Consider the following 24,474-nt stretch of genomic DNA (forward strand, 5'->3'; position numbering starts at 1 on the left):
GCGCCTTCGGAAAAGTACTCCTCAGCCTCAAAAGATGCCCTTCTGGAGGCATGCAGTCATAGAGTCATTATACCTTAATGTAGGCCTATTTGCCTACTAGCCAAATAAAGTGCAGAGCATGCATGATGCGAACATTTAATTCATCCTTCATTCAGTTCAGTCAGTATGTCATCCATTCAGTCATTTGTCTGAGTTGCAATAGGAATTAAATTAAATCAAAGAGAATAGAACAGTCTTATGCATTTGTTTATTGAAATCCATGTGTATTCAAAATTATCTAAATTCTCCAAAGTTCTTTAGCCTATCACTTTAATAATTCAATGTTTAATTTAGGCAACAAAAAAACAGGCCTTCAACTTGTAGGCATTGCAATTTAGGCTATCATTTTGGGTACTGGTGTCTTGTGGAATAATTTTAGAACTCTATTTATGTTTTATAACTGTTTTTATTATAGGGCTCCCCTTAAAATGAGGCCCTAGCTCACAGGCCTCTAAACATAGCCTCTAAATAAATGTTTAACAAAATAGTTGAAGAAGCATGTGCAGTGGCTGATAGGGAAAACAGATCTGGCAATACGAATAGGCTATAGATAGTCTTGACCATTTGGGACCCCTTGGCTATTTTGCTCAGGACAGGTTATAGCCAAGACTTAATCAATATTTTGTTTTGTCTCATTTATTGATATGGATATAGCCTCTGCGTGATGGGGTTGTGCACCGCAAATGGCTAATACAAGCCTACATTCAGAGTGGAATTCACTAATACAACAGTCAAAATGCCTAATATAAAGGCTCCCAAATACTGGAAAAAGTGTGATTCATCAGGTTACATGATCACCACAATTCATTATGCAATTATATGGCCATTAAATAACACAACAGCATGGCATATTTAGATAGCGAAATAGGCCTGGCCTAAATCATATTTACTTTCTATTTTGCAGCTCAGGCGGTTATTCTAGACAAGGCTCTTCTGTGTCTTTCTCATTCTCACACAAGTAATTTGCTGAAGGCCCAAGCCTCCTGAGTGGCGCAGTGGTTTAAGGCACTGCATTGCAGTGCTAGCTGTGCCACTAGAGATATTGGTTTGAATCCAGGCTCTGTTGTAGCCGGCCGCTAACGGGAGACCCAGGGGGCAGTGCACAATTGGCCCAGTGTCATCCAGGGGAGGGGAGGGAATGGCCGGCAGGGATGTAGCTCAGTTGGTAGAGCATGGCGTTTGCAACGCCAGGGTTGTGGGTTTGATTCCCACAGGGGGCCAGTGTGAAAAAAAATAAAAATAATGTATGCACTCACTAACTGTAAGTTGCTCTGGATAAGAGCGTCTGCTAAAATAAATAAATAATAATATACTACGTCATCTACTGGTATAAAGTCGTTATTGAATGCAGTTCTAAAACAAGCTCTAGACTTTTATTTTGGAAATGAAACCGGAAGCTGCATAGCAACTCTAACGTCTGGGCAAGAGTTGCTTGATTGACTAACTAACTTCGACTAGCTACGTTCGGTTCATATCCTTTGCAGATGCCACATTACTGACAAAAGTTTGTATGCATAAAAAATATATGTAACCGAGTAAAGGGTGAGGTAAAGTAAGAAATGAACAGATCTATTTTAACATTTACGTTGCATCTTTCACGCATCTCTTTTCTTATGATCCTAACAATTTATGTTTGTATTTTCTTACGATCCTAACGATACGTGCGTTCAACCTTTCGGCAGGTATCTGGCTCCATAAGCGTGCACCGACGATACAGACAGGCAGGGAGAAACGTCAGTCAGATAATAGACAGTAGATGCTCGCTACTACCATTGGCTACTAACAAAGACTGTACAGTTTAGAAGCTGCTACTAGTATACACTACATGGGAAGGAAGGGAGCTACTAGATAGGCTACGACACCATCTTGATTTGGGGCGGGGGCTTGCAGGATATTTAATGCTAATAGGAAGGTGGCAGAGACGCTGTGAATGTTTACTGTTTTTAATCGATTTCAGAGCGATTTAACCACATAACCAAAGAATATTACAATACAGAAGGCTTTCACGCATATTTGTGAGGATATATCACCGGAAGAAGATGGGTAGCTGCCTTACAGTTGGACCAAATGAAGCCGTGGTTGTCTCTGGTAGGTATCCCCCGTGCATGCTAGCTAGGAAGCTAAAGTAGCTAGCTTGCTAGCCAACAAGCTTAATTGTTAATATATGGTTATTTTGTTAACCTATTCGTTTACCAACGGTTTTCAGTTAATGTATAGCTATCTAGTTAATTAAACGGTCATTGCATTGGTTTTTCTCGATGGATAAACAACATAACAAATCATATCGCTTCACTAACGTTAGCTAGGTTGTTACTAGCCCTTGATCATGTCTCTCAGTTCTATTACGTTAACGTTGTCATTGGACGAAGGCGTCTTCTGTGGGAGAGTTTTGTTATCTGCAAGTTTTTTTTTCTGTATGGGGAGTTTTGTTAAGAGTAACGCTCAGTCTGAACATTAACACGCATTGCTTGCGGTATGATTTTGGAAGCATAAGGACCTTATCTTTCATATCTGAGAAACCATTTTCAAAAAACAAAATGTTAAATTGATACACAACTTTTTATAGGGTTAGTGTTCCCACACAGCCATATCTCCATGTTACAGCACGTGTTTATGTTTATGGAAGACAGAGGGACCACCTGTACTAAATTAGCTAGCATGCTCCGAACACCTGCTTTGTGTAACCAAAGAAGGCCGCCAGATATGGAACGCCGTTTGGGTCTTTGCGTGTCAAAAAAGATACACGTCAAATAACACTATTTGACGTGTCAAATAAGCTTGTTGACCAATCAGGACCACATAACAATTTAACACGTTCATACATTTGTTACGTAGTTATTACACATTGATTACACGATCACTCGTATTTCATATGTCACAACGACTCATCGATACGTATGCTATGATGCTGGTAAAGTTGTCTCTCGCACCTGCCGTTCCCTAAGCTCTGGAAAGTGCTGGTCATAAAAAAAGCTAGTTGATGGATGCGAACAATGTTCTTCGCCTAAAACATAGCAAAACGACAATCTGTTTCAGTAGCTATAGTTAACTATCTAGCTAGGTGTCATCATCTAAAATTCCCCTAATTTATAATGGTGGTCGGACCCACCTATGTGAAACTCGCTACAATAAGGATTAGCCACCAGGCAGGTCAAAACGCCATCCCACCAAAACTGGCAGAAATTTCAAGCAGTCTTTTAAAACAGCTCAACTAAGAAGGCATTATCATAATTTTCTCAATTTCACAGTATTATTCCAACCTCATAGTGTATAAAGATTGAGCTCCTGTTCCTCTTAAAGCATATTAGCTCAAAAGTATTGTGGAGCTCCTGCACCTAAATATAAACAGTACCAGCACCCAAAATGAGTACCGGAACCTATTTCAGTCCAAGTCAAGCACTGATAAGAAGTAATCAGGTAGGCCTATTTTATGACGTTTCCACTGGATCAGAGCATGACATTTTTCGCTTTCACGCTGAGTGATTATCGAAACGGGAGAGAGCTGGTAAGATTTTTCAGGTAGCCTATAGGCCTACTTCTATGCGTGCGCGTCCTTACTCAACATTGACAGGAGCGCTCCAAACAAAAGACAATGACTATATTGACAAAACTCGTAAATGGAATAAAATAAACCAAAACTTGTTTCTCACGAATGTAGCGTAGGTTGTGCACTCTGCAAACAATGTGTCCACTCAGACAATGAGAACGGGATGACTGGAATAATAATATTGAATGCATTAAAATATTTACCGTGACCAAAGTAACAAACATTGTAGATTAGAAATTATAGGAACGAACGGTAAATGTACTACTGATGATATATGTAATGGGGAATTGATATATACTAACAATCAAATGCAAACAATTCACACAATGAAGATATGAAACAATGAATGTGCACAAATTGGTGGGAGAGAGCGTATTCTGGAGAGAGAAGTGCATTGTGCATCTGGGTGCATGGTCAATTCAACGTCTGCATTGGCCATGCATCATTTACGGTGATATGGCCTCAGCAGAAGTCAGGGCATTCATACTTCTTTCACTTCACGGAGCAGTGCAGAGCTGTTGTCAAGGAAGTGAGTTTGTGTTTATACAGGATGTACCGCCCCCACCAATCATGTCAATGCGGAGCTATACAGAGCCCTCCGCATTGTTACAAAATTTGGGAGGCGCATCTGTACAGAGCTCGATTTGGCCTCTGGACGCTCCGCAATTGCGTCAGACCCTCCATTTTGAGCCTCGGACCACATTTTCGGATCAAGCATTAATTGGCTTTTTCCGTAATAGATTAGTTCACTGAGATGGTCGCATATATATATATATATATATATATATATATATATATACTGCTCAAAAAAATAAAGGGAACACTAAAATAACACATCCTAGATCTGAATGAATGAAATAATCTTATTAAATACTTTTTTCTTTACATAGTTGAATGTGCTGACAACAAAATCACCCAAAAATTATCAATGGAAATCAAATGTATCAACCCATAGAGGTCTGGATTTGGAGTCACCCTCAAAATTAAAGTGGAAAACCACACTACAGGCTGATTCAACTTTGATGTGATGTCCTTAAAACAAGTCAAAATGAGGCTCAGTAGTGTGTGTGGCCTCCACGTGCCTGTATGACCTCCCTACAACGCCTGGGCATGCTCCTGATGAGGTGGCGGATGGTCTCCTGAGGGATCTCCTCCCAGACCTGGACTAAAGCATCCGCCAACTCCTGGACAGTCTGTGGTGCAACGTGGCGTTGGTGGATGGAGCGAGACATGATGTCCCAGATGTGCTCAATTGGATTCAGGTCTGGGGAACGGGCGGGCCAGTCCATAGCATCAATGCCTTCCTCTTGCAGGAACTGCTGATACACTCCAGCCACATGAGGTCTAGCATTGTCTTGCATTAGGAGGAACCCAGGGCCAACCGCACCAGCATATGGTCTCACAATGGGTCTGAGGATCTCATCTCGGTACCTAATGGCAGTCAGGCTACCTCTGGCGAGCACATGGAGGGCTGTGCGGCCCCCCAAAGAAATGCCACCCCACACCATGACTGACCCACCGCCAAACCGGTCATGCTGGAGGATGTTGCAGGCAGCAGAACGTTCTCCACGGCGTCTCCAGACTCTGTCACGTCTGTCACATGTGCTCAGTGTGAACCTGCTTTCATCTGTGAAGAGCACAGGGCGCCAGTGGCGAATTTGCCAATCTTGGTGTTCTCTGGCAAATGCCAAACGTCCTGCACGGTGTTGGGCTGTAAGCACAACCCCCACCTGTGGACGTCGGGCCCTCATACCACCCTCATGGAGTCTGTTTCTGACCGTTTCAGCAGACACATGCACATTTGTGGCCTGCTGGAGGTCAATTTGCAGGGCTCTGGCAGTGCTCCTCCTGCTCCTCTTTGCACAAAGGCGGAGGTAGCAGTCCTGCTACTGGGTTGTTGCCCTCCTACGGCCTCCTCCACGTCTCCTGATGTACTGGCCTGTCTCCTGGTAGCGCCTCCATGCTCTGGACACTACGCTGACAGACACAGCAAACCTTCTTGCCACAGCTCGCATTGATGTGCCATCCTGGATGAGCTGCACTACCTGAGCCACTTGTGTGGGTTGTAGACTCCGTCTCATGCTACCACTAGAGTGAAAGCACCGCCAGCATTCAAAAGTGACCAAAACATCAGCCAGGAAGCATAGGAACTGAGAAGTGGTCTGTGGTCACCACCAGTCCTTTATTGGGGGTGTCTTGCTAATTGCCTATAATTTCCACACACAGTGGGGAGAACAAGTATTTGATACACTGCCGATGTTGCAGGTTTTCCTACTTACAAAGCATGTAGAGGTCTGTCATTTTTATCATAGGTACACTTCAACTGTGAGAGACTGAATCTAAAACAAAAATCCAGAAAATTCATTTGCATTTTATTGCATGACATAAGTATTTGATCACCTACCAACCAGTACGAATTCCGGCTCTCACAGACCTGTTAATTTTTCTTTAAGAAGCCCTCCTGTTCTCCACTCATTACCTGTATTAACTGCACCTGTTTGAACTCGTTACCTGTATAAAATACACCTGTCCACACACTCAATCAAACAGACTCCAACCTCTCCACAATGGCCAAGACCAGAGAGCTGTGTAAGGACATCAGGAATAAAATTGTAGACCTGCACAAGGCTGGGATGGGCTACAGGACAATAGGCAAGCAGCTTGGTGAGAAGGCAATAACTGTTGGCGCAATTATTAGAAAATGGAAGAAGTTCAAGATGACGGTCAATCACCCTCAGTCTGGGGCTCCATGCAAGATCTCACCTCGTGGGGCATGAGGAAGGTGAGTGATCAGCCCAGAACTACACGGCAGGACCTGGTCAATGACCTGAAGAGAGCTGGGACCACAGTCTCAAAGAAAACCATTAGTAACACACTACGCCGTCATGGATTAAAATCCTGCAGCGCACACAAGGTCCCCCTGCTCAAGCCAGCGCATGTCCAGGCCCGTCTGAAGTTTGCCAATGACCATCTGGATGATCCAGAGGAGGAATGGGAGAAGGTCATGTGGTCTGACGAGACAAAAATAGAGCTTGTTGGTCTAAACTCCACTCGCCGTGTTTGGAGGAAGAAGAAGGATGAGTACAACCCCAAGCACACCATCCCAACCGTGAAGCATGGAGGTGGAAACATCATTCTTTGGGGATGCTTTTCTGCAAAGGGAACAGGACGACTGCACCGTATTGAGGGGAGGATGGATGGGGCCATGTATCGCGAGATCTTGGCCAACAACCTCCTTCCCTCAGTAAGAGCATTGAAGATGGGTCGTGGCTGTGTCTTCCAGCATGACAATGACCCGAAACACACAGCCAGGGCAACCTAAGGAGTGGCTCCGTAAGAAGCATCTCAAGGTCCTGGAGTGGCCTAGCCAGTCTCCAGACCTGAACCCAATAGAACATCTTTGGAGGGAGCTGAAAGTCCGTATTGCCCAGCGACAGCCCCGAAACCTGAAGGATCTGGAGAAGGTCTGTGTGGAAGAGTGGGCCAAAATCCCTGCTGCAGTGTGTGCAAACCTGGTCAAGACCTACAGGAAACGTATGAACTCTGTAATTGCAAACAAGGGTTTCTGTACCAAATATTAATTTCTGCTTTTCTGATGTATCAAATACTTATGTCATGCAATAAAATGCAAATTAATTACTTAAAAATCATACAATGTGATTTTCTGGATTTTTGTTTTAGATTCCGTCTCTCACAGTTGAAGTGTACCTATGATAAAAATGACAGACCTCTACATGCTTTGTAAGTAGGAAAACCTGCAAAATTGGCAGTGTATCAAATACTTGTTCTCCCCACTGTGTGTGTGTGTGTAGATGTATATATATATATTTATATACACAGTACCAGTCAAATGTTTGGACACACCTACTCATTCAAGGGTTTTTCTTTATTTTTGCTATTTTCTACATTGTAGAATAATAGTAAAGACATCAAAACTATGAAATAACACACATGGAATCATGTAATAACCAAAAAAGTGTTAAACGAATCCAAATACATTTTATAATTGAGATTCTTCAAATACCCACCCTTTGCCTTGATGACCGCTTTTCACACTCTTGGCGTTCTCTCAACCAGCTTCACCTGAAATGCTTTTCCAACAGTCTTGAAGGAGTTCCCACATATGCTGAGCACTTGTTGGCTGCTTTTCCTTCAATCTGCTGTCTGACTCATCCCAAACCATCTCAATTGGGTTGAGGTCGGGGGATTGTGGAGGCCAGGTCATCTGATGCAGCACTCCATCACTCTCCTTCTTGGTAAAATAGCCCTTACACAGCCTGGAGGTGTGTTGGGTCATTGTCCTGTTGAAAAACAAATGATATTCCCAATTAAGCCCAAACCAGATGGGATGGCGTATCGCTGCAGAATGCTGTGGTAGCCATGCTGGTTAAGTGTGCCTTGAATTCTAAATAAATCACAGAGAGTGTCACCAGCAAAGCACCCCCAAACCATAACACCTCCTACTCCATGCTTTATGGTGGGAACTACACATGCGGAGATCATCCGTTCACCCACACTGCGTCTCACAAAGACACGGAGGTTGGAACCAAAAATCTCAAATTTGGACTCTAGAGCAAAGGACACATTTCCACCGGTCTAATGTCCATTGCTTGTGTTTCTTGGCCCAAGCAGGTCTCTTCTTATTATTGGAGACCTTTAGTAGTGGTTTCTTTGCAGCAGTTTGACCATGAAGGCCTGATTCACACAGTCCCCTCTGAACAGTTGATGTTGATATGTGTCTGTGACTTGAACTCTGTGAAGCATTTATTTGGGCTGCAATTTCTGAGGCTGGTAACTCTAATGAACTTATCCTCTGCAGCAGAGGTAACTCTGGGTCTTCCATTCCTGTGGCGGTCCTCATGAGAGCCAGTTTCATCATAGTGCTTGATGGCTTTTGCGACTGCACTTGAAGAAACTTTCAAAGTTCTTGAAATGTTCCGAATTGACTGACCTTCATGTCTTAAAGTAATGATGGACTGTCGTTTCTCTTTGCTTATTTGAGCTGTTGTTGCCATAATATGGACATGGTCTTTTACCAATAAGAGATATCTTCTGTATACCCCCTCTACCTTGTCACAACACAACTGATTGGCTCAAACGCATTAAGAAGAAAATAAATTCCACAAATTAACTTTTAAGAAGGCACACCTGTTAATTGCAATGCATTCCAGGTGACTACCTCATTAAGCTGGTTGAGAGAATGCCAACTTTGGAAGTATGCTTGGGGTCCTTGTCCATTTGGAAGACCCATTTGCGACCAAGCTTTAACTTCCTTACTGATGTCTTGACATGTTGCTTCAATATATCCACATAATTTTCCTTCCTCACGATGCCATCTATTTTGTGAAGTGCACCAGTCCCTCCTGCAGCAAAGCACCCCCACAGCATGATGCTGCCACCCCCGTGCTTCACGGTTGGGATGGTGTTCTTCGCCTTGCAAGCCTCCACCTTTTTCCTCCAAACATAACGATGGTCATTATGGCCAAACAGTTCTATTTTTGTTTCATCAGACCAAAGGACATTTCTCCAAAAAGTACGATCTTTGTCCCCATGTGCAGTTGCAAACTGTAGTCTTGCTTTTTTATGGTGGTTTTGAAGCAGTGGCTTCTTCCTTGCTGAGCGGCCTTTCAGGTTATGTCGATGTAGGACTTGTTTTACTGTGGCTATAGATACTTTTGTACCTGTTTCCTCCAGCATTTTCACAAGGTCCTTTGCTGTTGTTCTGGGATTGATTTGCACTTTTATGACCAAAGTATGTTAATCTCTAGGAGACAGAACACGTCTCCTTCCTAAGCGGTATGACGGCTGTGTGGTCCCATGGTGTTTATACTTGCATACTATTGTTTGTACAGATGAACATGGTACCTTCAGGCGTTTGGAAATTGCTCCCAAGGATAAACCAGACTTGTGGTGGTCTATAATTTTTCTTCTGAGGTCTTGGCTGATTTCTTTTGATTTTCCCATGATGTCAAGCAAAGAGGCACTGAGTTTGAAGGTAGGCCTTGAAATGCATCCACAGGTACACCGCCAATTGACTCAAATGATGTCAATTAGCCTATCAGAAGCTTCTAAAGCCATGACATCATTTTCTGGAATTTTCCAAGGTACAAAAGTATCTATATCCACAGTAAAACAAGTTCTATATTGATGTAACCTGAAAGGCCGCTCAGCAAGGAAGATGACACTGCTCCAAAACCGCCATAAAAAAGCCAGACTACGGTTTGCAACTGCACATGGGGACAAAGATCTTATTTTTGGGAGAAATGTCCACTGGTCTGATGAAACAAAAATAGAACTGTTTGGCCATAATGACCATCGTTATGTTTGGTGGAAAAAAGGGATAGCTTGCAAGCCGAAGAACATGTATGTAAACTTCCGACTTCAACTGTATATACAGTGCTATGAAAAAGTATTTGCCTCCTTTCTAATTTTCTCTACTTTTGCATATTTGTGATACTGAATGTTATCAGATCTTCAACCAAAGCCTAATATTAGATAAAGGGAACATAAGTGAACAAATAAAACAACAATTACATATTTATTTCATTTATTCCATAAACAAAGTTACGCAACACCCAATTCCCCTGTGTGAAAAAGTAATTGCCCCCTTACACTCAATAACTGGTTGTGCCACCTTTAGCTGCAATGACTCCAACCAAATGCTTCCTGTAGTTGTTGATCAGTCTCTCACGTCGCTGTGGTGGAATTTTGGCCCGCTCTTCCATGCAGACCTGCTTTAACTCAGTGACGTGTGGGTTTTCAAGCATGATCTGCTCGTTTCAAGTCCTGCCACAACATCTCAATAGGCATTAGGTCTGGACTTTGACTAGGCCATTCCAAAACTTCCAATTTGTTGCTTTTTAGCAATTTTCATGTAGAATTGATTGTGTGTTTTGGATCATTTTCTTGCTGCATGACCCAGCTGCGCTTCAGCTTCTGCTCACAGACGGATGGTCTGACATTCTCCTGTATAATTCTCTGATACAGAGCAGAATTCATGGTTCCTTCTATTAAGGCAAGTCATCCAGGTCCTGAGGCAGCAAAGCATCCCCAAACCATCACACCACCACCACCATGCTTGACCTTTGGTATGATGTTCTTACTGTGGAATGCAGTGTTTGGTTTTCGCCAGGCATTACTGGAACCATGTCGTCCAAAAAGTTATACTTTTGAATCATCTGTCCATAGAACGTTCTTCCAGGAGTCTTGATGATCATCCAGGTGCTTTTTGGCAAACTTGAGTCAACTTTTTGGACGAGATGGGTCCCATTATGCCTTGCGAAAACCAAACACTGCATTCCACAGTAAGAACATCATACCAAAGGTCAAGCATGGTGGTGGTGGTGGTGTGATGGTTTGGGGATGCTTTGCTGCCTCAGGACCTGGACGACTTGCCTTAATAGAAGGAACCATGAATTCTGCTCTGTATCAGAGAATTATACAGGAGAATGTCAGACCATCCGTCTGTGAGCTGAAGCTGAAGCACCGCTGGGTCACGCAGCAAGACAATGATCCAAAACACACAATCAAGTCTACATGAAAATTGCTAAAAAGCAACAAATTGGAAGTTTTGGAATGGCCTAGTCAAAGTCCAGACCCACACGTCACTGAGTTAAAGCATTTCTGCATAGAAGAGTGGGCCAAAATTCCTCCACAGCGACGTGAGAGACTGATCAACAACTACAGGAAGCATTTGGTTGGAGTCATTGCAGCTAAAGGTGGCACAACCAGTTATTGAGTGTAAGGGGGCAATTACTTTTTCACACAGGGGAATTGGGTGTTGCGCAACTTTGTTTATGAAATAAATATGTAATTGTTGTGTTATTTGTTCACTAATGTTCCCTTTATCTAATATTAGGTTTTGGTTGAAGATCTGATAACATTCAGTATCACAAATATGCAAAAGTAGAGAAAATTAGAAAGGGGGCAAATACTTTTTCATAGCACTGTGTGTGTGTGTGTGTGTTACTGCTCAACTAAAACAATCTCGGTCGACCAACAGCCTAACGACCAAACAATCGACCAGTCGACTAATTGGGGTCAGCCCTAAGCTAAATAATACCGACACTTCCATGTTTCGATTGGTTTAGTTACTACATCCCTATCCATGTACACTGTACTAGGATCCTCACTTAGCTACCAAGTGCAAGGCCAAGGGATTTCTGAGCTTGCAGGGGAATTATAAACAAGGCTATGTAATCATGTAGGCTACCCTCTATGAGTAGCCTATACCTACATGTTTTACATTTGGCCCTGTAGAAACCTAACTAGTGCATGGCAGCAAGACAAAGAAATTGTGGTAACAACTAAGAAGGTTTCAGACAAGGGTGTCAACTGAGCATCAATAATGAATGCTGGTGAATGATGGAGTCTTTCCCCAATTGAAGTCTTGTGCCCCTGACTCACGCCTTGTCTGTTTCATTTCTCAGGTGCCTGTTGTGGCTCAGATGAGAAGACCTACATGGTGGGGGGCTGGGCCTGGGCCTGGTGGCTCATCACTGACGTTCAAAGGTGAGACCATTGATGATGATGTCATGGCATGCTATAGAATTGTCTTAATCTATCAGTCTATCAGCAATTATGGGTTGTTTTGCAAATGGTCTGGATGAGGCTTGTTTTATTTCTTCAATGGATAAATAATCCCACACGTTTCCATACAAATACTAAATTAGGTAAAAGGGCTGGCAAATGTTTAGAAACCGACAATTATTTATGGACACAGCTCCAACAGGTTCTCCAACATCTTAGATTTCCACAATGATAGCCTATAATTCGCTAAACACACCAATCATCTGCGGCCTGACAATCAGCCAGGAGGTGCGTGCGTGAAATACTATTATTTTATTCTGTGCCACACTTTCCTGACTGACCTACATTGTGTTAATGAGTTCTGGATGTTTCAAATGGAAACATGGCAAGGGACACATTGCCCCACCTTCTTAAACTACAGTACACATTCACTCTTCTGCCTTCTTTCCCGTGTGTCACTTGGCACAATTCTTACCCTTTTTCACAGTAGGTTAGGTGCTGTCCTCTGTTTATTAACTGACTGTAAGGCATTATCCCCTGGGTTTACATGAAAGCATGCAATGTTTTGTTTAGGATTTCTTCAGGTTATATTTGGCAGCTTTGCTCAATAGCCATTAACTAGTCACTAGTCGTTTGGGCCGTGTGTCAAGGAAGTGTGTGGCAATAGAGGTATTGATGCAGAGTGGTCCTCTGTAGCTCAAGTGGTAGAGCATGGCGCTTGTAACGCCAGGGTAGTGGGTTCGATCCCCGGGACCTTCCATACGTAAAAATGTATGCACACATGACTGTAAGTCGCTTTGGATAAAAGCGTCTGCTAAATGGCATATCATCATATCATATTATATCATATCAGAGCTTTTTTCTCCTTTGCCTGTTAAAGGGACAATCTGCCGTTGCTACATCCATTTTTGGACTTATACATAAATGATATGTACCCATTGATTCTTGTAGAATATCACTTATAAATGCCTCATGAGCTTAGTTCAACAGTCGTACCCCATCAGAACCCCAAATATAAGCTTGTTTTACTCCAATGTTTGTAAACAAAGTGAATGTACACAAACACTGTATAGCCTCAACATGGTTAAAACTATCATCTTGATATCATGGATGGTCAGTCCTTGCATCCATAGCTCTATGAATTTGAGTGGTTGCATTTCTACAGCCCCATCCCTTAGCTTTTTACTGAAACAGTGGGAAGAGAACATGTTGTTATTGTTTCAACTGCAGGTTGCCCCTTTAAGGTCTGCATTATCTAATATACTTTTTTTCCTCATATAGGATTACACTGGAGATTATGACACTCCAACCCAAGTGTGAGGATGTTGAGACTGCAGAGGGGGTCGCCATCACTGTCACTGGGGTGGCACAGGTAAAAATAAAATATAAAATAACCTGCTGGAAAGAGACTAGTCACCACCATGACATACCTCCATCGTTTGTCTTACAAAATGCGTTGTCAGTGAAAACAGTGCGAAAGTATGAAACGGACACCATTGAATTGGAAAATATGTCTTAACTATTTATAACTTTAACTGTTATTGATTTAATATCTCATTGTGGCAGACCAGTTTACAACTGCTGCTGTAGCTACTCCATGTACTGTAAGCTCTTTCTGTGTCACAGGACAGATTCTGTTCTGAGTATGCAAAATACATTCATGTAAACCAAGGACCAACTCCTTGTGTAAACTGACTTAAAGCCATAGATCAAGTTAAAGCACAGTGATTCGTATGTGCGTATGCAACCAGGCCACACTCTGTGTTTCTAACCCTCTCCTTCATCTCTTCTCCAGATCAAAGTGATGACAGATCATGATCTTTTGGCAATTGCTTGCGAGCAGTTTTTGGGCAAATCAGTCCCCGAAATCAAAGGAGTGGTTTTGCAAACCTTGGAAGGACATTTACGCTCAATTCTAGGTGAGGAGAATGTCTCCGAAGTGAAAATTATATTAGTCTATTATGGTCATCTGTTGATTTCAGTTGGCTGTTCTCAGCTTTGTTCTCTGTTAGCTGATGTAAATCAGTGGCTAAACCTCATTATACAGCGGGTGGGTCTAATCCTGGATGCTGATTGGTTAAAACCCATTCCAGCCGGTGTCTATTCCACAAGTTACCACCAGCTAAAGCTATGACGTTGAAATTTACTCTGTTCCATCTCACTGTGCAATCCACTGTCTCATCAGCCCAGCCAGGCAATTTATAAACTTGATCTCTACTATAAAAAGCATCTAGATATTATCTCCAATTTCTTTTAGACTAGTATATTCTTTCAACAGCAGAGATTTGTATAAACCTTGCCGTCTGTCTCTCCGACATTTGCAACATTGTTTCAATATTGAAATTCGATCTCCAGCTGTCCCATAGTAATGCACGTGTCAGGACGAGAAAGGCAGGCAGCTTTTCTCAGCCAGTGGAAATCATGAATCAGCTGCCATCATTTTTATTAATATAGAGGTATACAAAGAAATGTCAATAGAAAACAGGTAAAACGAAAAAGAAATGCAGCTAGTTTGCTCTTTCCAGCTTCAATTTGAAGTGATTTTGTTATCTGTGTTGTTGGCTAGCTCCTCTGAACAACAGTGTCCTGACGAAAGAGCACATTTTCTATGCCAGGCGAAATCGAACATCATTAGCTCATTGTTATGGATGTATCCAAAGAAATGTCACTAGAAAACAGCTTTAAACGCAACTGCAGCTACCTTACTGTTATTCTGGCTGCACTGTTTGACGTGACTGTAAGTGAGCCATAGTTGGCTAGCTAGCAAGCAAGGGATAAGAATGTTGCCAGCCAGTATGGCAATGGAACATTTCGAACGAACGACTGGGTCGCGTCCATAGATACAGAACAAAAAGGCTTAACAACTGGGTCGCAGCTCTGGCAGCTGAACTGATAGAACAAACGACCAGCCGGCTTGGGTAGCAACCTTAGATATGTGTCGGACTATATCTTGCGGAAGGATTAAATAGTATGAATAAATTCATCAAAATAAGGTTTTTAATAAAAATATGTCAATCATTATTTGAATATGTTGGAAGCCGGTGTTTGGAGGATATATTGGCACGGTTTGCTGGCCCTCGATGAATATATCCTCCAAACACCGGCTTCTCTGGCATTATCACTTAAGCGTCTCACACACACACATGCTTTTTGCTGATGGGTAGTTTTTCAAACAGTCTGTTCAAGCTTTGTACTAAATATAGCATGTCTAAATTAAAATTATTTAGAAAAATGTAGAAATGACAGTCAATGTAATGAAATCCTGAATGTGTGAAAGGGTAACTTCTAAAACAACAAACATGAAATCCAAGAATATACAGACTGCACTATTGAAAAGTAAACGTTATATGTTCTGTATTATGAGCTTTTATCATGTTTTACTAGATGATGATGACGACTTTATAGATCTATGTGTTTTTAACAATGCATTTTTTCTTTGTAAATACCCATGAATTTCAGTGATTATTTGACTACCATGTGGGATAGCCTTAATAAAGTAAAGTCAGTAAGTGAAGTAGGTCTATATCCAGTGTTGTAGAGAGACTGACAGGCTCTGCTGCTCTCCCCTCTATACAGGCACACTGACAGTGGAGCAAATCTACCAGGACAGGGACAAGTTTGCCCAGCTGGTGAGGGAGGTGGCAGCTCCCGATGTGGGCAGGATGGGCATCGAGATCCTCAGCTTCACTATCAAGGTGAGTTTGTTGGGAGTGCCATGAAGTGTGGAGGGTAAATGTTGTTGTTTTTTGCCTTTGCTGTGTTTGTTATCCTATGGCATTTTAATATATTTTTTTGTCCTCTGCATTTTGTCTTCTGCATCATGTGTATTGCCATTTGTTTTCCTATGGAATTTAACGGATGATGTGTAAACCTGTTGATTGGGAGGCGACTCCACTTAACTAGTCTTCACCGTTGTTGATTAAGATTGATTAATGTGGATTGGTAGTAGTTCTAATAATTGTGAATTAGCCTAGACTGTCACAGTCCCTGTCAATGAGATCCACTTTTAATTATCAGCTCTTCACTGCAAGTGCTACAATCAATTAGATGTTATCACATGTTGATGTTAGACATTTATTGATGTTTTTGTTCCTTGTGTCTCAGGTTATGTATGGTAATCTTAGCTACTTTTTGTGTGTGTGTGTTGTAGGATGTCTATGATAAACTGGACTACCTGAGCTCCCTGGGGAAGACTCAGACAGCAGCAGTCCAGAGGGATGCAGACATCGGTGTGGCAGAGGCAGAAAGGGATGCTGGGATAAGAGTAAGATTCAATTCAATAAACTTTATTAATTCCAGAGGGGCAATTATTTCTGGGGCTCTGTTTGTCTGTATTAATGTACGTACGTTTCATTTTAGAGGTTTGTAAGCTAATTTTATGAATTTCCCCTTTTCCTCTCTCCTCATCCTTTCACCCTCTCTCTCATGTACGTTATAATCTCTGTCCCTTTCTCTCTCTCTCTCTCTCTCTCTCTCTCTCTCTCTCTCGTACGCTCTTCTCTCTCTCATGTACCCTCTCTCTATCTCTCTCAATCCATCTGTCTCTCTCTGTCTATCTCTCTCTTTCTCTCCCTGTCTCTGTCTATCTCTCTCTCGTTGTCTTTCTCTCTCTCGCCAGGAAGCGGAGTGCAAGAAGGAGATGATGGATGTCAAGTTCCTGGCGGACACCAAGATGGCCGACTCCAAACGAGAACTTGAACTGCAGAAGGCTGCTTTCAACCAAGAAGTCAACACCAAGGTCTGCATGAACTCCATACTCCACTCTTGAATGCCAGTTAAATGTGCGGTAGAAATTCCAGTCTACAAAATTATTCTATGGTGTTTTTGGTCCATCGGTGTCTAAATTATCATTAGTCGTTAGTAATTTAGTAACCTCCCGAGTGGCGCAGTGGTCTGAGGCACTGCATCCAGACTCTGTCGTAGCCGGCCGCGACCGGGAGACCCATGTGGCGGCGCACAATTGGCCCAGTGTCATCCAGGGTAGGGGAGGGAATGGCTGGCAGGGATGTAGCTCAGTTGGTAGAGCATGGCGTTTGCAACGCCAGGGTTGTGGGTTCGATTCCCACGGGGGCCAGTATAAAAAAATTAAAGATGAATGTATGCACTCACTAACTGTAAGTCGCTCTGGATAAGAGCGTCTGCTAAATGACTTAAATGTAAATGGGACATCTTATGTGATCAGAGAGCCCAGAATGAACATTGAATATAGCCCCTATCATCCAAACGCTCCCTCCAGCCAACCTTAACATTAAAACTCCTCTATCAACATACAGTAGACGGCCAAGTCATGATCCTGTCTCTCTGTCTGTGTGCTTCAACATGGACGTCATGGTCATGTCTCTCTCTCTCTGTCTCCAGAAAGCGGAAGCCCAACTGGCCTATGAGCTGCAGGCAGCTAAAGAACAGCAGAAGATCAGGCTGGAGGAGATAGAGATTGAGGTGGTTCAAAGGAAGAAACAGATCACCATTGAGGAGAAGGAGATTGTCCGCACAGAGAAGGAGCTCATCGCCATGGTGAAGAGGCCTGCCGAGGCAGAGGCATACAAGATGCAGCAGCTGGCTGAGGGACAGAAGTAGTGACACCTTTTATATCATAACAGAACATATCCACAGTCCATTTCCCATTATATGCTTACCTAGCTGTAACATACAAACTATGTTGTTCACAAGTGATTCCACTCAACTTTTGTGCATTGTCTTTTATCACAAAAACATTTTCTTATGAGTCTGGAATGCTTCAACAAATGTAGATTGGTAGCACTTCATATAAAAGTGCAGAAATGACCCGGTATTTACTAAGTGATCAGGTAAAATGGTAATTACACAATAATAGCATATTAATTACATAAAAATTGTTGTTTGTTTCTTTTGGAAATGAGCGGATACTTCTTGTTTCTTTCGGAAATCAATCTTGTTTGCCATTTGTTCTGATACGAGTGTGTTTTGTCTTTCAGGATGAAGAAGGTTCTGACGGCCCAGGCGGAGGCAGAGAAGATCCGGAGGATAGGCGAGGCAGAGGCCGGCTCGATAGAGGCTATAGGGAAGGCTGAGGCTGAGAAGATGAGGCTGAAGGCTGAGGCCTACCAGCAGTATGGAGAGGCAGCCAAGACTGCTCTGGTCCTGGAGGCCCTGCCAAAGGTAACACACTATGGAATTAAGTCACATAAGTCATATTGTGTTTATAGTTTTTAAATGCAGTGTATCCACACGTGTGTTTGAATTGTTTAGATTTGATAAAATTAAATCACTACTGCATTGACGAGCCCTTCATACAGATGTGTTCATATTGAGGTAGTAATGTGTAGATTTACTGTAGACACCAGTGTTGTAGTACTCGAGACCGGTCTCAAGACCATATATTGAGTGTCTCGGTCTTGTCTCAGTGTCAGATAGATTTGTACTCGGTCTTGACTCGGTCTTGGACAATGAGGACTTCCCGAGACCAGCAGAGTAAAAACTCATAATTATCAGCTTCCATTCAGTCAGCACATAAAACCGCTTCGCCTGGCCAAAAGTTTAGTCCGAAGTGTTGGTTAGTAGGCTATTTGTGATGCGCATTGTCATCGTGCACTGTTTGCATCAGGGGCGTAGACATGTATGGGCCTGGGTGGACAGAGGCCCACCAACTGGGGAGACAGGCCCTGACAGGCCCACCCAATCAGCTTAATGTGGTTTAAGCATTGTTGTGGACTTAGACCATCACATTTTTGTCCTTTTTCTATAAAAAAAAAAGTTTGATTTTGAGAGTGAACATCTGAATAATCTATAGGAAAAAACATAGGAAAACATAGGATTTTTCACACAGGGTGCCTTTCCTTCGCTGGGTGGGCCGGTTGCGAACTTCTTGGCAAAATTAGAGTATACCCACTTCTCCAGGCACCAATACACCACTGCATAGGGCCGATGGAAAGACAGCAGTCACACACAGCATGATGTTAAAGCATAAGCAGTCCATAAACTCAGACACAAGCCAGCAGGTCCCAATCATAAGAATACAAAAACAACCATTAAGCATTTCCCAATCGAAATGTACAACTATTACTTCCCATTGCAAAAAACATTTCACATTTAGCACACAAAGTAACCAGTGACCTAAAGTTTAAAGCAGAACTGACAGTGTTTTAACAACTTTGCAGATATGAAACAGACAATCATAATATTAGTCCAAAAGGTTATATTCTACTCAACATTCCATGACGTACACTAAGGCATTGTTGGCATAATAGATGGATGAAGTTCAGTGCATGATTTAATATAATTCACCAATACATGTCTTGGTAGTCCAAAAAATATTGTTCTCAGGTTGTAAATCACAGTTGGCCTGGTACATTGTTTGCTGCCTCCATTCGGGATGCACTGTTTCAGTTTCAATGACTCAATATTCTGGACAACAACAGACGAGTGTAACTAAGGCTGGGAATGTAAATATAATCAAACTAGCAAGGGCAATGATCACAAGTCAGTCATAATGTGGCAAATAGGCTAGCATATCTATGTAGCAAGCTAAAAACACAGAGCCTAATGTTAGTTAGCTAGCTGCAAGGAGGATGTCATGCCATTGGAGGAGTGGGAGTGACTGACTTTTTCCCCTCATCGTTTTTTGGTGGCTATACACTGCTAGAGATGCAGGTGTAATTTGGTTAGCTAGCAAAAACTTGAACGACTGTTATCCAGTTAGCATATCTCTTGCGTTGGGAAATTCACTCTGGCTATCTACTCCGATTTCAGAGCACTCTCGTCTGAGTGTGCCAGAGGCCCATTGTTCCCCACTGTGTTTGGGTTAGTAATCATTTCTAGAGTGGCTCTATTTTCCCCTAGCATGCATTTTTTCACTATTCTGAATGTCTAAAGAATCCATATGTTGTTCTGAAATATGAACACGGAAATACTGGACAGTTTGAACTCTTATGGTGGTGATTTGACAAAATTACAATCATGGTCTTGAATTGGACTCACATTTTTCTGGTCTCGGTCTCCCGGTCTCAGTCTTGACTCAGTCTTGTCAGTCTCGCTTTAGGTGGTCTCGAACCAACACTGGTTGACACACTCATTAACATGCCCCCAGATAAACCTAGTCACATTGATACTAATAAAGCAGTAATAAACAGTTAATCTAGTCACAGTAATAATGACAAGCCAGTGTTTGACATTCATTTGTTTCTTTCTTTTTGACTGGACAAAGTACAGTAGTATCAGTCATAACACACCAGTAGTTATCTACAGTATCTTTGTCAGCCAGTGTTAGAGTTGGTAGCCTACAGTGAGGGAAAAAAGTATTTGATCCCCTGCTGATTTTGTACGTTTGCCCACTGACAAAGAAATGATCAGTCTATAATTTTAATGGTAGGTTTATTTGAACAGTGAGAGACAGAATAACAACAAAAAAATCCAGAAAAATACATGTTATAAATTGATTTGCATTTTAATGAGGGAAATAAGTATTTGACGCCCTCTCAATCAGAAAGATTTCTGGCTCCCAGGTGTCTTTTATACAGGTAACGAGCTGAGGTTAGGAGCACACTCTTAAAGGGAGTGCTCCTAATCTCAGCTTGTTACCTGTATGAAAGACACCTGTCCACAGAAGCAATCAATCAATCAGATTCCAAACTCTCCACCATGGCCAAGACCAAAGAGTTCTCCAAGGATGTAAGTGACAAGATCGTAGACCTACACAAGGCTGGATTGGGCTACAAGACCATCGCCAAGCAGCTTGGTGAGAAGGTGACAACAGTTGGTGCGATTATTCGCAAATGGAAGAAACGCAAAATAACTGTCAATCTCCCTCGGCCTGGGGCTCCATGCAAGATCTCACCTCGTGGAGTTGCAATGATCATGAGAACGGTGAGGAATCAGCCCAGAACATCACGGGAGGATCTTGTCAATGATCTCAAGGCAGCTGGGACCATAGTCACCAAGAAAACATGTACATTTACATCATTTAGCAGACACTTTTATCCAGAGCGACTTACAAATTGGTAACAATTGGTAACACACTACGCCGTGAAGGACTGAAATCCTGCAGCGCCCGCAAGGTCCCCCTGCTCAAGAAAGCACATATACAGGGCCGTCTGAAGTTTGCCAATGAACATCTGAATGATTCAGAGGAGAACTGGGTGAAAGTGTTGTGGTCAGATGAGACCAAAATCGAGCTCTTTGGCATCAACTCAACTCGCCGTGTTTGGAGGAGGAGGAATGCTGCCTATGACCCCAAGAACACCATCCCCACCGTCAAACATGGAGGTGGAAACATTATGCTTTGAGGGTGTTTTTCTGCTAAGGGGACATGAGAACTTCACCGCATCAAAGGGACGATGGACAGGGCCATGTACCGTCAAATCTTGGGTGAGAACCTCCTTCCCTCAGCCAGGGCATTGAAAATGGGTCGTGGATGGGTATTCCAGCATGACAATGACCCAAAACACACGGCCAAGGCAACAAAGGAGTGGCTCAAGAAGAAGCACATTAAGGTCCTGGAGTGGCCTAGCCAGTCTCCAGACCTTAATCCCATAGAAAAGCTGTGGAGGGAGCTGCATGTTCGAGTTGCCAAACGTCAGCCTCGAAACCTTAATGACTTGGAGAAGATCTGCAAAGAGGAGTAGAACAAAATCCCTCCTGAGATGTGTGCAAACCTGGTGGCCAACTACAAGAAACGTCTGACCTCTGTGATTGCCAACAAGGGTTTTGCCACCAAGTACTAAGTCATGTTTTGCAGAGGGGTCAAATACTTATTTCCCTAATTAAAATGCAAATCAATTTATAATGTTTTTGACATGTGTTTTTCTGGATTTTTTTGTTGTTATTCTGTCTCTCACTGTTCAAATAAACCTACCATTAAAATTATAGACTGATCATGTCTTTGTCAGTGGGCAAACGTACAAAATCAGCAGGGGATCAAATACTTTTTTCCCTCACTGTACATGTACAAGTGGCAGATTACACCATCTTAAAGTGACTCACAAGTCAGATGATTTGTTCAACCGGAGGTTTACATCAGTTGATGTAATATGACATCATATACCATAAACGTGTCTTGTGATGTGAGCACAATTTTTTTTTAAACATCTCAATGTGCCCGTGTCTTCCTAGATTGCAGCCAAGGTGGCGGCGCCGCTGGCCAGGACCAATGAGATAGTCATACTGAGCGGGGAGGGTAACCGTGTGACTGGGGAAGTGAATCGCCTCCTGGCTGAACTTCCTGTGTCCGTCAACGCCCTCACTGGAATTGACCTATCAAAGGTAATTAGGGGCATGGTCTTTGGTGAAAATGGTATGGTAGGTAAAACATAGATTAGTGTGTCCATAGAAATGGAATTACACTCAATATTGCTGCCAGATGGGCCACCCATCATGGAACGTTGACTTGAGTAGAGTGGTAATGTCTGTTCTAGTAATTCTAATTCTATGAATTAGCCAATATGTTGCATAGAATCCTATTGGTGCTGCTGGAATTTAACAGCCTACATGACATTTTTCAGAAATAGTGAAATGAAACCTTAGCATACAATATCTCTTTCTAGCTTAAATTGAATTGTTTTTGTTTCCTATTCAACAGATCCCACTACTGCAGAAGATGACCTATGCTCAGGCCTGAAAACAATCTCTCCCTTCTTCTTCCGATATCTGTTTTATGCACTCTCATAGACTGCCTTCAATACACTTGAAATTATTATTATATTTACACTACCAGTCAAAAGTTTGGACACACCTACTCATTCAAGGGTTTTTCTTTATTTTTACTATTTTTTACATTGTATAATAATAGTGAAGAGTTCAAAACTATGAAATAACACATGGAATCATGTAGTAACCAAAAAAGTGTTAAACAAATCAAAATACATTTTATGTTTGAGATTCTTCAAATAGCCACCCTTTGCCTTGATGACAGCTTTGCACACTAGTGGCATTCTCTCAACCAGCTTCATGAAGTAGTCACCTGGAATGCATTTCAATTAACAGGTGTGCCTTCTTAAAAGTTAACTTCTTAATGGTTTTGAGCCAATCAGTTGTATTGGGACAAGGGAGGGGGGGTATACAGAAGATATACCTATTTGGTAAAAGACCAAGTCCATATTATGGCAAGAAAAGCTCAAATAAGCAAAGAGAAACGACAGTCCATCATTACTTTAAGACGTGAAGGTCAGTCAATCCGGAAAATGTCAAAAACGTGCAGTCGCAAAAAACATCAAGCGCTATAATGAAACTGGCTCTCATGAGGACTGCCACAGGAATGGAAGACCCAGAGTTACCTCTGCTGCAGAGGATAAGTTCATTAGAGTTACCAGCCTCAGAAATTGCAGCCCAAATAACTGCTTCACAGAGTTCAAGTAAAATACACATCTCAACATCAACTGTTCAGAGGAGACTGTGTGAATCAGGCCTTCATGGTTGAATTGCTGCAAAGAAACCACTACTAATGGACACCAATTAGAAGAAGAGACTTGCTTGGGGCAAGAAACACGAGCAATGGACATTAGACCGGTGGAAATTTGTCCTTTTGGTCTTGAGTCCAAATTGGAGATTTTTAGTTCCAACCTCTGTGTCTTTGTGAGACGCGGTGTACGTGAACGGATGATCTCCGCATGTGTAGTTCCCACCATAAAGCATGGAGGAGGAGGTGTTATGGTGTGGGGGTGCTTTGCTGGTGACACTGTCTGATTTATTTAGAATTCAAGGCACACTTAGCCAGCATGGCTACCACAGCATTCTGCAGCGATACACCATCCCATCTGGTTTGGGCTTAGTGGGACTATCATTTGTTTTTCAACAGGACAATGACCCAACACACCTCCAGGCTGTGTAAGTGCTATTTTACCAAGAAAGAGAGAGATGGAGTGCTGCATCAGATGACCTGGCCTCCACAATCCCCCGACCTCAACCCAATTGAGATGGTTTGGGATGAGTCGGACGGCAGAGTGAAGGAAAAGCATTCAACAAATGCTCAGCAGATGTGGGAACTCCTTCAAGACTGTTGGAAAAACATTCCAGGTGAAGCTCGTTGAGAGAATGCAAAGAGTGTGCAAAGCTGTCATCAAGGCAAAGGGTGGTTATTTGAAGAATCTCAAATATAAAATATATGTTTATTTGTTTAACACTTTTTGGGTTACTACATGATTCCATATGTGTTATTTCATAGTTTTGATGTCTTCACTATTGTTCTACAATGTATAAAATAGTAAAAAATAAAGAAAAACACGAATGAATAGGTGTGTCCAGACTTTTGACTGGTACTGTATATTTTCTTTTTTATATGAACAAGTGGATTTTTTTAAACCTCTGGTGCCTTAATTTCTACAGGACCAGAATATCTGCATGTACTGCTGCTCCTTTATATACTCTATGTATCTTTGAGTTCACTACTT

General features: G+C 42.3%; 1 protein-coding gene across 1 annotated transcript; it reads left to right on the plus strand.

Moving 5' to 3' along the window:
• Positions 1–1,917: 1,917 nt before the first annotated feature.
• On the plus strand, positions 1,918–23,928 carry LOC311101919 (flotillin-2). The gene is made up of 11 exons (XM_084143161.1): positions 1,918–2,127; positions 12,016–12,097; positions 13,397–13,487; positions 13,911–14,034; positions 15,692–15,810; positions 16,266–16,379; positions 16,734–16,853; positions 17,474–17,688; positions 18,070–18,253; positions 22,202–22,351; positions 22,668–23,928. Exons 1-11 carry the CDS (start codon positions 2,079–2,081, stop codon positions 22,704–22,706), a joined length of 1,287 nt encoding a protein of 428 aa, XP_083999287.1. The 5' UTR covers positions 1,918–2,078; the 3' UTR covers positions 22,707–23,928.
• The last annotated feature ends 546 nt before the right edge of the window (positions 23,929–24,474 follow it).

The sequence above is a fragment of the Coregonus lavaretus genome (assembly GCF_964263955.1).
Source record: "Coregonus lavaretus genome assembly, chromosome: 26".
Taxonomy (NCBI): domain Eukaryota; kingdom Metazoa; phylum Chordata; class Actinopteri; order Salmoniformes; family Salmonidae; genus Coregonus; species Coregonus lavaretus.

Bases quoted from the DNA above. Each gene is read 5' to 3' on its own strand.
- LOC311101919 (XM_084143161.1), top strand. From the start codon at position 2,079: ATGGGTAGCTGCCTTACAGTTGGACCAAATGAAGCCGTGGTTGTCTCT. The intron at 12,098-13,396 runs GTGAGACCATTG...TTCCTCATATAG, and splicing joins CTCATCACTGACGTTCAAAG to GATTACACTGGAGATTATGA. The intron at 16,854-17,473 runs GTCTGCATGAAC...CTCTGTCTCCAG, and splicing joins ACCAAGAAGTCAACACCAAG to AAAGCGGAAGCCCAACTGGC.